Consider the following 14,647-nt stretch of genomic DNA (forward strand, 5'->3'; position numbering starts at 1 on the left):
AGAACTTTTCCAATCTCGAAAAACGTTTCGCAGAAACCTGTCAATTTCTGAAAGTAATGGATTTATAACGTAATCGGCTTCTGCGAAAACAGCCATTATTTTCAGGCGCGTGGATGTGTACATGGGCGGACTTGCTTTAAAGCCCCAGAAAGTCGCAGATGAATGAACTCTGCGCGGTATGGAAATGCACGTGCACACACGCGATTTCGCGTGTAAAGTCGAACGAGGCCTATCAAACCGCGTATTTTCATCAGCCCGACGATATATACCGGGCGCTATAAACGCGCCGGCGCGCGCGCGCGCGCGCACGGTAACAAGAGCAATATTTTAGGGTGTGACCCAAATAATTACTGAATGCTCGTGCTCTCGTTCTGGTAAACATTTGGTACCCGTCGTAAATCTACCGAGCAACTAGACTGCCGCTCTTATACCGTTGATCGCTTTGGAGATTTCGGGAGCGAGCATACGCCATACGCCGCGTGAATGTTTTTACTTTTTCTGCTTCATTTACGCTTGCCGTTGCATACCGCGAGAGTTTAGTTCATTTTAGCCCACGACACGGCGAGGAGAAATGATCGAAAGAGCGAAAAAAAATTGATTACTTATTATTACATCTTTTACGAATATAGATGCAAACAAAATGTTGGATATTTTGTGACTACTAAAATAATTTTTCATAAATAATTTTTGAAAAGTGCATAATTATATATTTTGAAAAAATAGAATTTATTGTAATTTTCTCGGAAAAGACTTTAATTGTTTTTTTGTCGATTTGTGTCCTTTCTGGAATGACTGATTTAATTATCAAGAGATTAATTGACCGACTTGAAAGCGACCTAATTCGTTTCGCTTCAAAACTCACAAAAACCGATCGCTAATTGTCAATTTGTTTAATCGTTGCGAAGCAATTTACCACAATCTATAGAAGTGTCCTAGATATCAGTCCTATATACTTCTTACGATCCTTGAGAACGGCGCGATAATTAACTCGTGCGTGTATCAATCGATCCCACGTATTAGCGAAGATGTTTTTAATGACCGCAACGACCAGCCGGCAATGACGTTCAATAACGGTTGTAACGAAAGTTACGTCGATCGCGATCGCAACCATCGCAACCATCGGCGAGGGTTTAACAGCCCCGAGTCGTACAGGCGCAATTTTCCGCGGCGTAGAAAGAAAAAAAGTGTATATAAACGGTGTAATAAACAAGCGGATCAACACTTACGTGGCATGATGCCTTGCGCAACCAGCTGATTGATGGGTCGCCTCAGCATGAGCTTCACCTTCAACGCTGCAACAGAAAAAGGGTGCCGCCGGTCATAAAGTGCGCCTCCTTAGTTATGGGGAAGAAATTAGGGGCCAATTCGAGTGAGCGGCCGCCTCTTCGTGGAACTTTTATTCGAACGAGTGCGTTGCACCTCGGCGAGACGCGGCGCGGCGCGAAGAGGCGGCCGCTCGCTCGTGAAATCCTCCCGTCTCTTGCCGGCATCTCGCTCCAATTTCTGTGGGATTTCCGCGGAGGAGTCGCGACAGCCGCGAAAGCTCAAGTCGCGACGCGAGATGCTTCTATAAAAATCGCGGAGATCAAAGTCGATCACTCGCCTTAACTCGCGGCGCGGATCTTTTCCCTGCTGAGTTATTTTTCTCGCATATCACACACGTCTTTTTGGTCCTTTTAAAGATAAAATGGCGTATATAACACTTTTTATAACAGGGTGTTAAAGAAGAAATTAATTCGATTCTATTTTTATTAAGATTATTGTTTTATTACAATAATATGTACAATTTTTGTTTTATTAATTAATACTTTATTACTTAATAATTATTTTATTAAATTTTATTAATATAACAATCTTTATAACAGGATGTTAAAGAAGAAATTAATTTGATTCTATTTTTATTAGCATTATTGTTTTATAAATATGCACAAAGTATTGTATAGAAATAATAACATAATTAACATCAAAATATAACATTTCAATTTTTATAAAAAAGATCGTAGATAGACTTTTCTATATATTGTTATAGTGAGATTTTATATGATATTATATGATATATACTTCCTCTTTACATATATTTTTAACGAAAAATAATTTCAACCTAAGTTACTTAACATAACTGCACCATGTACTTTTAATCTCGCATCGTTGACGTTTTCCAATTATATAGTACTGGCTTTCCTGTAAACCAAGAAATGCAGATGCAAAGATGCGAAGGTGCGTTGGATCGATCAAAAAGCTCGAGAAGATTCACGATTTCTTCATCGCGCAAGATACCCGAATACAAATTAACACACAAAGGGTCCGGCGGTTATAAATACGCGCACGACGCGGGCCAGATTGCATAAATTGCCTGCAAAAGAACAAAAACGCGGAGGCCGCATGGCCGTGCGATTCTGAATTCAAAGCAGCCAATGTGCCGGCGAAATGTCTGGCGCATTGCCTTTGAGCATAATGGCTCATCCGCGGTGGGATTTGTTACTCTAGCGCTGCCGCTGAACTTTGTAGCTGAGTTCCTTCGAATCGTCAACGAATGTTAAATTGGCAGCTTTCTCTCTTTCCTTCGATCTCTCACGTCTTGTTAGAATTAGTCAGCGTTGAATGAAAATTGTACTTGTGATGTTGCGAGTGTTTTCCGCTGTATGCCGGCATTGATGAATAATAATTAAATTCCCTGCGTGTAGTTACACTTAAATCACTATTTCGGGACTGAAATATGTTCGCTCAGATTTCGGTCAACATTGTACTTTGGCATGAAATAACTTATTCGCTGCGACGTTACAAATCCACTTGGAAGTGATGTATTGCATTTATACCTTGGATTTCTTACGTAAATAACGCACACATACGCGTCGAGCAAGACAAAATTATCACGGAATTTGATCCTTTATGCGCTTCCTTCTCTCGCTAGCTGAGTGGTCATTAGCACCTGTCTCCACGTCTTATAGTTTTGCTTTCTAGTGGATTCTACTTTGGCATTTTATCTCCTCGCTCCGCCTTCTTTGTTCTACCATGATGTGTCTAGAATCGTCCCGAGATTAAAACAATATTTTCTCGTTTCGTAACCAGCACGCGCTTTCGCTGCTATAGATGCGACCCTCGTGTATTTTAGTATTTCCGCCCCTCCGAAAACGCCCATGCTATCTTGTACAACAAAATGTGCAATCACGAGTACAGCTACGTGCCGAACGTGATTTCCAGGATCGATAACGGGGATACCGATCAGGAATGCTCGTTAAGGGATAAGACGATCGCGATTAAAGCGCGTTGATAAGATTCCATAGTGTTTGCTTGCACCTTGTGTACCTACAGTTATAATAATTCGTACTTGATCGCGATTCCGATTGTGAATCGGCGCGTTCCGCGATTATCGCATCGTAATCATAATAATTCGCGCTAATTAGCGATTCCGTTTCATCGAATTAAATCAGATCGGGGATTGGTTGCTGCGAAATAATAAGTTTGCCAGCTCCACTCTACCTCCACTCTAGTCTCTTTAATAATACGGCGTAAACTCAATAATATGTCGTAACAACATCGCCGCTCTTTATGGACAATCGACTTCGTTCTGCGGTGCCGCAATTGTGACCGCGTTTTATGAATTGCAAGGATATCTCGTGGACCAAAAAGCTCAAGGTATACTCGGACAATCTTAAAGATTTTTATATTATGTCTTTCAAAAAATGTCCAAAAATTCCAGAAATTACAATTATCATTGTAAATTAATACATAAATTGTAAATTTGTTGTATTATACGGTTACAATCTCGATTTCCAACTTTATAACGAGAGAATCGGTAATGAAGATTTTGATAAGCCGCAGATTCGAGCGAAACGGAGCAGAACGTAACGGAGAAAATCCAGATTGGAGCACGGAAGGGAGGATAAGAGACGCGGAGAAGATAGATGCTAACGACCAATGTGGCATTAACTACCGAGAGATATGCTGGACCAAACGATGACTCTCTCTTTCTCCCTCTCTCTCTCTCTCTCTCTCTCTCTCTCTCTCTCTCTCTCTCTCTGTTTCTCAAGCACGACACACGTGCATAGTTGCGCACGTGCATAGTTGTCCCGTGTGTAGCCTGTGGCACAGCAGGTTACGACTTCGTGGCTCGTGGTCGATCGCGCTTATGCGAATTCTCATCGTGTTTCGCATTTCTGGAAGCTACTGTCGTTATTTCGCTTCGGTAAGCCACGCCGCATCGCGCTGCGCCGCTATGGCTAATTTCTTAACCCCATGAGGTCGAGCAGCCTCCGAGTTCCGCGCGAAATCGAGTTTCAACACGCTGTAATTAATGGCGAGACAGCGGGAGGTCAAAACTCAAGAAGATAACTCTGAAACATATTCCGCGGTTCACGAATAGATTTTGGAAAAAATATTCACAGCAACGAATTTAGATCTGATCCTCCTATGTTATCTAGTAAAAAAGTAATTAGCTCGAAAACATTTAAAAATAAGTAACTTTATTGCGTTGAGTGTCTTTTTTATAAAATATATGAAGAAAGTATTATTTAGAGATGGAATATAGATATGCAATATTAACGAAGCAATATAAAAGTAGTTATTCTTTATTTTTTCGTAAAAATTGCGCTGTTCCTATCCATTTGGAGCAACCGTCATTATTTATATACACTTACGTGCACAAATATACGAATGACTAATACGTCGGAGTATTGCTATCTATCATATTCCAGTATTTCCAAATGTTTACAAAGTAAACACGATAAATCTCGTAGTCGACACCTTTTACGATTACAATAAAACTCACGACGATAATATCGCATTGATGTTACGGTATTACTCTTCCCTATGTAAATCCCATTTCTCGATTCGAGACGCGGGGGTCTACTTACGCGAGCGTTTACACGCACGCATTATGCGTGAGAATTTATATCGGGGTGTTCACTTGGAGCCAAATTCATTACCGGCCTCCTACGCGTCGGGCCGCGTCGAGTTCTCTCGTGTTAATTGCAAAGTTTCCGGATGCCGTGAGATATGGGAACCACGCGCCGCCGCAGGCATTCGCGCCATCCATAGAATGCAGATTTGCGCCGGTGCATTCCTCGGGGGAGGCGATTATCCCCACGTGCATCGAACGCGTACAGCCTTTACCACTTTGATTCTCGCTTCGGCCATTTCTTCCCTCCGCGATGCAACGTGCATTACGAACACTCGCGTTAATTCAACGGGTAGTGATCGATCCAGTCGTAAGAATAATCGGATAATATTTTGTCCGACATTATAAGTATTGTTACAATTGATGCGACTTTACTTTTTTGTCACAGCTTGCGCGCAACTCGTACAAGTAATAATAAAAGTATCAACTTTTAAAGTAAAAGCTTTTGTTAACAATAAAGTCGCTGAAATGCAATACAAGTTGCACACTTGCGGTCGATATTCGACACGCGATGCTATTATTCTAATCCGCGGGACGTAAGTGACGTAACGTAAAGGCCACCCAAAGCTACCGTCGATTTTACGATCATCTCGCTAACGCGTTCCTTACGCGCTTGCTTTATGACGATGAGACGGTCGGCAAATAAATCACAGCGCGACCGGAATCCTAAGCGCGGCGTTAAAGTGTTAAAGAGTTCCGGAAGACACCGGATTCCTGCGACCGTCCCATAAATATTCGTAAATTCGTTCCTGCTGGTCTGACCCCAATTTTCGGTCTCGCTCTTCAACCGATTTCGACAAATTACCGCCGCGTTTCAGCATCGATAATTTCGTGTGGATCGTGTGTGTCGCAAGAAAGCGCATAAAACGCGATGCTAACGCATGCATTTACCGAGGGTTTCTACGACCGGAGGATATTGGCGTTCTGATAGGACAATTTGCAAGCAGAAATTATCAGATCAATATTATCCAGAGAGATCTATGAATATTAGGGAGCTTTCGCAGTATATCATGTTAAACTGTGACGTATTTATTGGGGGACCTTTTATGACCGCGAGATATTGCATCCCGATAGAATAACAAATCTGGTAGCGCATGCATAAATAGAAATTACTCCTCGGTTGATATATTGAGCGTAAAAGTTTATGAATATTAAATGACTTCGCAATTCTACAATTTGCGTAAGGTGCTAATCATGGATTATCGTAGCGATCTCGCGAAACTCCAAAAGATTTTCATTTTCCCGAGCACATAATTTTTAATGAAGTCATCGCGAGGTGGATAGAAGTCAAACACTCACGAAACAGAAAGATACGTTTACGTCGGGCGGGGGTAGTCCAATAATATGGTAGCTTTGGGTATAAATAAAGCCTGCGAGCCCGGAGATCGCAAGAGAAGTCGTCTTGTCGTCTCCTCTCCTCTGGCGTCCTCCCCGACTCGCTCTTCTCCAATGGACAAACCGCTTATCTCTCCTGTCCACCGCTCTGCGCTCTTCGATCTTCTAGTTTCACTCTGTCTCACGCTTCATCGCGCGCGTTCTTTCCTTCTTCTTCCTTCTTCTACGCGTCTTCCACGTGGACAGGGCGGAACGTGACAATTTTTCTTTTCTCTCCTACTTTTTCGAAATAGAAACCAAAGGTGCTCTCCTCCCCCCTCGCTCCTGTACTCCTCCACGCCTACGTGATTTTCGGGAGATGAGCAGCGTAAACATCCCGAACGCTATGGAATATTCCATTCCCCAAATAACCGGCCACTTTATCAACGCGGAACCCTCGATAGGAACATTATAGCCATTCTACGCGAACTATTTTGATCTTTTGTTATTTCCTGGTAATTTGTCAGAGAAATCTTCTGGGAAACCGTGACTTTTAGGGATATTTAATGTACGCGCCCAATTCTAATGAAAAAGGGAATACAAAAAATCGGCGTCGTCTTCTCAATTAAAATTGCAAGCGTATAAAATGTGACTTAATTCCCAAAATTATGTTCCTGCGAGTCGCAAAATTGTCATGGAGTATAATTCCTTTTAATTTCGTTCAATTTTGACCAGCCGGCACCGACGGTCGGCCTCCCTATTAGAATACTAATTGGAATTCGCCGACGAATTTATCAGCGACCGGTTGAATTTTTCAGTGGCGCATTTCCCGCCATTGTTTCCCGACGAGCACACAGCTGGGCGGGGAATGCACGCCTGTGTGCACTTACGTCAAAGAGCGGGGAAGGACTAGAAGGTACGCAACCGTGAATATCGTTGTGACGAATGCCCGATGGCGTCCGTTTGACGTTCGCACTTTATATTCCGCTCATTACGGCATATTTATATTTAATTGATATTCTCGCGCGTTATTTTCTATTCGCATGCGGGCGTTGCGGATAAAGACATCATAAACTTACAAAAGACCGCATTAACGACAAACTCGTTCATTTATATGTTAGATTCGATTGATCCTCTACACTGTTGAAAACAGAGGTCCTGTGTGTTAAAAAAAGTCCTTGTTAAAATTTTTGTGTAAAGTAATCACATACGTGTGTAGATTTAACATATGCCTGCTATGTTAATTGAATTTTACAAATTCAAAATGTAAAATAATTAAAATAACTTAAAAAATATGTTAAAGTAACACAATTTGAACGTATTTATTAAATGTGTTAAAATTTACAGAAAAAGAATGTTGATTTTACTCTATAAAAGAAGTAGGAATAAAAATTTACAGAAATAGAGTGTTGATTTTATCTTACAATCTCAACTTCAACATAAAAGTTATGTTAATTGTACACATAATTAACTTCAAATTACGATCAGAATTACATTTCCTTTCTGTTGAAATATTTTAACATAATATCAGTGTTACCACTTAACACATCCATATTATGTTAAATTAACACAAAAATTTGAGTGGACCGTTTTGGACATGTGATTTATGTTATATTTAACACAAATTTTTCAACAGTGTACGAACACACATTCTTATAAATGATAATAATAACTAAAAAATAATTATGAAAAGTTTTTTCGGGAACAAATAAAATTACATAGCAAAACATTAAAATATATAGAAACTAATCATATTAAATATGAAAAGAATTGAAATTTAATTAAATAGAGAAATAATAATAAAAAAATGGAAGAAAGGGGGTTAAACAATGCGATATGATGATACGTAATATTACACGATTATCAGCATTAAAAGTATCTTACATCCAATTATATTTGTCCACCGCGACAAAGATTATCACAGTTAATTACTTATTATCTAAAATCCATATCAGTGAGAACGATATATATGCGACGAAACGCTCTGCGCGGACTCGCGCGTCTTCTCGGTCGCGGCGAGAAGGAGGAGAGAGGCGCGTGTAATATGTTTATAATTACCCCGCTAGTTAATTCGCTTAATAGGATAATCAGTGCGCGAGATGCGATTTATTTCGTTTTCGCGTCGGGGAGCAGCGCCTACGTTCCTCCAGCTGCTCCAGCCGCGCGGCCATGGATCGCTTCGTGGCCGCGCGCGGTAGCCGGGAGGGAAGCCGTTTAATGCGCCGATCGTGCGATACGCATACAAACGCACGCGCGCATACGTACTTATAAGTGACTTATAGAGCTCGCGTCCGCGTCCGCACCGTGTATATTAGCGCTCTATGTAAGCTTAACACGGCTTCGGCACGCTCCGCCTACCGGCTACGCCTTCTAATCGACGTGCGCACTTGTTTCTTTCGTAATGTCCCTCTCAAGAAGCGATAATGACACGTGGATTTACATTTTTCCCTTTTATTTACTGCAAGATCTCTCCGCGCGTTGAGCGCGATGCGTTTTCTGCGCACTTAACGATTGATTTATGCCTGATGCGTTCGGTTAAAGCAAACGGTATTATTTTTGTTGGTCATCAATATCGAACGCCTATCGCGCGAGTAAATGTACTATTTCCTTTAAAAGATACGGGATCTACTAACTTTATGATTTTTTTGCGACTAAAAACATGAGAGAGATAATAAAATATCAGATAATTTAGGTAAGAAATGTGAGTGTCGATTCTTTGATATTAAATGTGAAAAGAAATTATATTAAATGTAAAAAGACAGTTAATTAGTAATATTCACGTCACGCACTGCATATTACGTATTGATGCATCCTGCATTTTAATACAATTGTATGGTAACAAACGAACAATTGCTCAATTTTAGACACTCTCCTGCAATCCTAAACTATATATTAAAATAAATCTCACATAAATTTCCTTCAAAATCTGCTGGACTGTATTTCTACATTATGTGACATGCATCTCGCTCGTTTATTTAATTGCTCGGAATTATACCAGAAATATCCTAGAGACATAACAGATTTAATTCGCTTTGAAATATAGCCTCTCAAGTCTCAGGTGGTTACACGGGTCTCCGGCTTATCCCTCGTACTTCGCCGTTTAACACGGGTATGCGCGGGCCCCCGGATCGAGCGATTATCGCGTGCGATGGGCGTGGAAAGAATTCCGGAGTCAGGCCCGCTAGGAACGATCGGTTCATCCGACATCTCGCCGTATCTGCACCATTTACTGTGTCGCTCGCTCCGAAAGAAAGAAAGAGAGACACACGCCGAGTCGACCGTCTGGCGCTCGTAAATTCTCTCCGAAATTCTTAAATATCACGATTCCCTCTCTATTTCTCGCCTCCCCGTTTCCCTTCACCCGCGGAGGAGGAAACCAGTATTTTTAATCGCGCGCGAGCGCGTTTCTTCCCGCGTTCTACCCTCCTACGACCCACGCACGCACGGGGAAACGTTGCACCACATGCTCGCGCGCATGATAAGGCACGCAAGCCAGGAGGATCCAGGATGAGAGACGCGTGTGTGGCACGCGCGCTCGCGCGCGCGCGCGGTGTCCCTCCTAAAAACGGGGTTAACAACACCAAAATCTATTTATTTACCGGGATAAATCACCGGGAGCTTTACGACCGAGCGTATATTACGCAAATCGGGGCGTTATATCAATCGACAAGAGGCTCGTCTCCCCTTTTTCCTCTTTCGCGTTTTTCGGATCCCTTCCGCTCGAGATCTCCTCCCGCGACATCTCCTACTTTTTTCTTTTCTTCCGCCGTTTCCTCGACGTCCGGCCGCATTTCTCGACCGTCGATGTTCTCGCATTTTCTCTTTTTGCAAAAAAATGGACGCCGCGAAGATTTGCGTTGTATTTGATGAAAAAGTTATGCTATACCTTAACGAAGTTACTTCGCGTTATTTCGCGTAAGGCGCTTGTCTAGATAGTGATGCAAATCCGCTTTATAAAATCTTATTAAAATTGGAGCGTCAAATCTACTTAAATAAATTAGATATCCGGTATATTGAAACGTTCTGCAAATTGAAACGTTTTCAACACGAATGCGCCGGTTTTATAATCTACTTCTCGTCTCTTTCCTGTTCAAATCTTTTTACTTTTCTTTCTTGATATCATGCTTCTTTTTTTCCGGTAGTTCGCTCTTCTTGGAAGACGACGACGACGACGATGCACGAGGTGCCGAATGGACGTCTGGCGCGTTGCATCGTGCTTCGAGCTTGTAAAACTTCGCCGTTACGTCCGATATTTCACGACGATCCTCATCTTCATTGCACATCTAACATTATACGTGCGGGATGTGTCCCGGACAGATATTTTTGAGAAGTTGTAAATGAAATATGCAAAACAAACACTTTTTGTTAACGAGCTTAAGGGCGTTCTTTTTTCTTGAAATTTTTGATGACGATAATTTCTTCATTAGCGCAAGTAAGAATTTCGAATAATATTGCCTGGTTGTTACAAAAGCTCTATGATTTCTACTGCATACCGTTTTAAATGTTGGATGTCAAATCGATTGGAGGAGAAGTCCAGAAATCAACGAGAGTAATTGCTCGATATTTATGTTACGATAATTATCACATGTGGGCCGACTGACAATGCCTTTACTGACACAAAGATGGACATCGGCGTTGTTTTAAGCGTTCGTTTGTCGCGTTTCAACTATCGTGCTGGTAAATAAATCGTTTTTGAGTGATAAACACCTGTCACTGTTCACAGCGAAAGACGCGGCTTCTTACGGCGAAAGTCGGTCCCCCGAGGCATATTAATTAGTAATTGCAAGAAATTGCTGGCGAGTATTACTCTGTATCACATCGCGAGCTCGCGCACGGTGTATATGTGACGTTTTTGTCTCGCGCGATTTCGCAAAGGATTATTACAGGAACAGGCGCGCGATGCCGACCGATCGGAAAGAGAGAGTCAATCGCGCGCAATCGTCATTATCCCTTAAAAGGCGGGACAACCGTAAATAGGTGTTAAATTTCAGACTGCGCAAAATTGCGAATATTAGAGGTAAACGGACATAATAAGGGAAAAAATGCCCGGCTCTCCAAAGCACTCTATGATCTCGCTAACTTTTTTTTCCCTAAATAGATGTTTATAAAATATATCGTCCGTGACAAATTCGCAACGTTACAAATACATCGTCGCGGTACGAGAATGCGTCTCCTCGAGCGGATCGCGTCATAGAATATCGCGAGGTAAGCGACTGTTCCGGACGGTCGCGTGTCAGGAGTCTAAGACGCCGCCTTTGCTGATAATCACCCAAGCCTTTCGAAGTCGCGGAAAGCGCGGGGTCGTCAAGAAAGCGATATGCATCGCGCGCGCGCGCCCACCCACGTGTCCGTCCGCGCGCGTTTAGTTTCACGTTTGCTGGCGTGTGCTGGATGCTGCGCAGGGGCCCGCACGCCCCTCCAGGTGAAACTGTTTCCTGTGTCGCAAGCCGCATCTCTCATTCCTGAAGGGTCCGTTGCCACTCTCTCTCTCTCTTTCCCCCCTCGACCTCCACCCTCCCCCTCTCCCGCAGCCCCGTCGCGCTCGCGTGCGCCGTCTTCTTTCTCTTGCGGCGTAGTAATATATCTGGCCCCGCGTGGGCGGCCCACGTGGGCTTGACAGCTAAGCCCACGGGAAACTGGTTACACCCACAACTACGTTCCGACTTTACGCCGCGAAGAGAAGAGGCACACGCCAGGTAGGTACACACTTTGCTCGAGCACGCCGACTGGCTGGCATTTTGGTAAAACGGCAGCGGACACGTGGCCGTCTCTCTCCAATAACGGTGTCTTTTTAATTGATTCGTTGGCGAGCTCCAATTTTCCGACATTTAAAAATAAATAATACGAGAACGCGAGAAAAAGATAGGGAATACCTCTAATATTTTCTTCGAACTAACACTATCGGCTTCTGCGTATTTTTGTGTACCTCTCAATGACTATAATTAGATTTAAGCGTCAGTAACGAAATTGGTTCGACCTCAATAAATAACAGTATTGTAATTTATGTTAATAAGCAAAGCGTTAAGTCTATATTTTTATTATTTCCTGTTACAATGATTAGGAAAGATTGACATAAATTGATGAAAACGTTAGAAATACACAATAATTTTTTGACTTAATAAATCATTCTCTAACAAATGCGTCCAAATGGAGGTTTACACATTATTAGATCTTCCCATTACATCACGTTTGCTTTCCAATCTTGTTTACAACTAATTTCCAATGAGCGTTCCGCGTTTATCACTGAAAACACATTAACAAGGATCGAACAGTGCGTTCGTCTTCGTGCCTTTTCCCACGAAAAAGTGGCAGCTCTTCGGTGAGGACTGAGAGAAGGAGAGAGACCCCGTTTCCGCGGAAAGCGAGTCGTTGCTGGCGGAAAAACGGCGTTGAGCGAGCTCATCTAGCGTGTCTAATAAACACGAGCGCGTCTTCCGTCTTCGCGTTGCCGTTTTTCTCCGCGCGCGATGCGCGAGCGTGCGTGCGTGCATGCGTGAGCGCGAGCGCGCTGTTACGCACACGCTTCGCGGACAATTAATTTATCTCTCGGGGCGGTCTGAGATCGCGCTCGCTCAGGCTCACTCGCAAGACGGTACGAACGAACGGATAGACGGGACGGATGGACGGACGGACGGACGAACGGACGCGAACCGTTCCAGAAATGGAGTTGGTTTCGCCGGTTGAGATACGATCGTATACGTACGTAGGTACGTAGCGCACATATTGTACGGCGACCGTACGTGGAGAAAAACGCCATAACTCCGCGTCGTATATGGCGGCAATGCACAGGTGCATGCCACCGTGCATCCACCCCGCTCCCCCCCGTGTCATCGTCGCCACCCTGTCCTCGTCCCTTCGTCCCTCGATCGGACGTGCGTGCAGAATGCCAATTGTTTCTCCGCCTCTCTGCGGGTCTCGCTCGCGCTCGCGAGATATCAGGACACGCTTCTTCCCTCCGATTCGCGCCGTCCCTCTTCGTTTCTCCCCCTCCTCCGCGCATCTCCGGCGATGATCCCCGTCACCTTCCCCTCGTTCCGCCCCCTCCTGTACGCTGAAAACCCGATTGCGTTATCCGGATCGTAGGTATCGGATAGGATCCCCCTGTGAACCCCGTTTCTCTCTCTCTCTCTCTCTGTCTTTTGTAGAGAGACCCGGTTGCGATATCCTCGAGAGTTGGTACGTACGAGATACTTCTTCTGCGGCTCTGTATTATCTTGGCTTCTTATTTCAGCCGCTTCGCCAAAGACAAGCGGCATGATAAAAAATAATTAGTATGTATGTCGGCGGCGTGTTTCTAGAAATAGACCGGTCGCATAATCGCGCGCCGATTCCGAGACCACTTTGGAAACCTGCAATCGACTTGGAGTGTAACGCCGCCGCCGCCGCGCCGCGCCGCGCCGTGGGGCCCATGTGTAAAGGAACCCATACGTTAACGCGATCGGTCGCTTGCTTCATCTTGGAGAACATTTCTCAAAGAAACGGCGCCTCCTCCGGAGAAATCGAGTGAGCCGCGAGGGAGGAGCGAAATTCAATTCTGTCAGATCTGCATTGTTTATCATATATCAACATGATAGACCTTTGATTAGACATGACGCATTCTTATCGAAATCTCGCAAATATTCGAGACGATGTTCATCTAATTCTTTATTAATCGTCAAAGGAAATTTCCAAAAGTGCTTTGTATCTTCTCTTTAACCGCGACGCGGTTCTCTAGACGGATTTCGACCGGATCTTGAACGGATGAAACGGTACCATTCAGGGGGGAACGACACGCCTGATCGAGCAATGAGGTGTAGCGCGAGAGCCACCGAAAGACACACGCTCGCGCACGAGCGGTGAGAGTTGACTTTATGAATGAACGAGCGAAGGGCGAGCGTGGGCGAGCCCACGCGCTTTATCATAATCGAGAGACCTCCCGGCCTAGTCGCCCGCCTGCCATAACTGCCTAGGCATAGAGCAAGGTTGTTCGTGAAATCGAACGCGTTCGCTCTCGCCTATTTGACTGACGATTACGCGGTTGCGTGCGCGTCGCGGATGAATGAAGCCGCGCGCGCGGCCGTTCCTTCATTCATACCCGCGCCTGCACGATTTCGTAAGCGCCCTTTCACGCCTTCGAGGGATCCTTCCTCGGCGCGAATGCCGCGGAAAGGTTTTAACTGACTTCACTCGCGCGACTGCTTTTGCTCTATCTGAGATCGAGAACTGACTGAACGTTTCAACGATTAGTACTGGTAATTTAATTATACGATCACTTTTTAATAAAACATTTAATCGACGCATTAACTTTTAGAATATATAGAAAGTATATCGGAAAATGTGCATTAAAAAAATTGATGTAAAATGAATTGGCTCCGTTAATTCGCCTTCTATAATAGAAGTAGAATTTATTTCTCAGGGGGAAATAATTATAACTGCAGGATCGAATTTTCAACGTTC

General features: G+C 43.7%; 1 protein-coding gene across 3 annotated transcripts in view; it reads right to left on the reverse strand.

Moving 5' to 3' along the window:
• The window catches only part of LOC139771162 (uncharacterized), a 162,788-nt gene that overhangs the window by 11,262 nt on the left and 136,879 nt on the right, over positions 1–14,647 (reverse strand). For all 3 annotated transcript variants that reach the window (XM_071703714.1, XM_071703713.1, XM_071703715.1), the window contains one exon: positions 1,227–1,292. In XM_071703714.1, the coding sequence (XP_071559815.1) occupies positions 1,227–1,292 (66 nt within the window). The remainder of the gene's footprint in view (positions 1–1,226; positions 1,293–14,647) is intronic.

This window comes from Temnothorax nylanderi, unplaced genomic scaffold (genome assembly GCF_030848795.1).
Source record: "Temnothorax nylanderi isolate EJ_2023f unplaced genomic scaffold, tnyl_v1.0 TNYL_tig0036_pilon, whole genome shotgun sequence".
Taxonomy (NCBI): domain Eukaryota; kingdom Metazoa; phylum Arthropoda; class Insecta; order Hymenoptera; family Formicidae; genus Temnothorax; species Temnothorax nylanderi.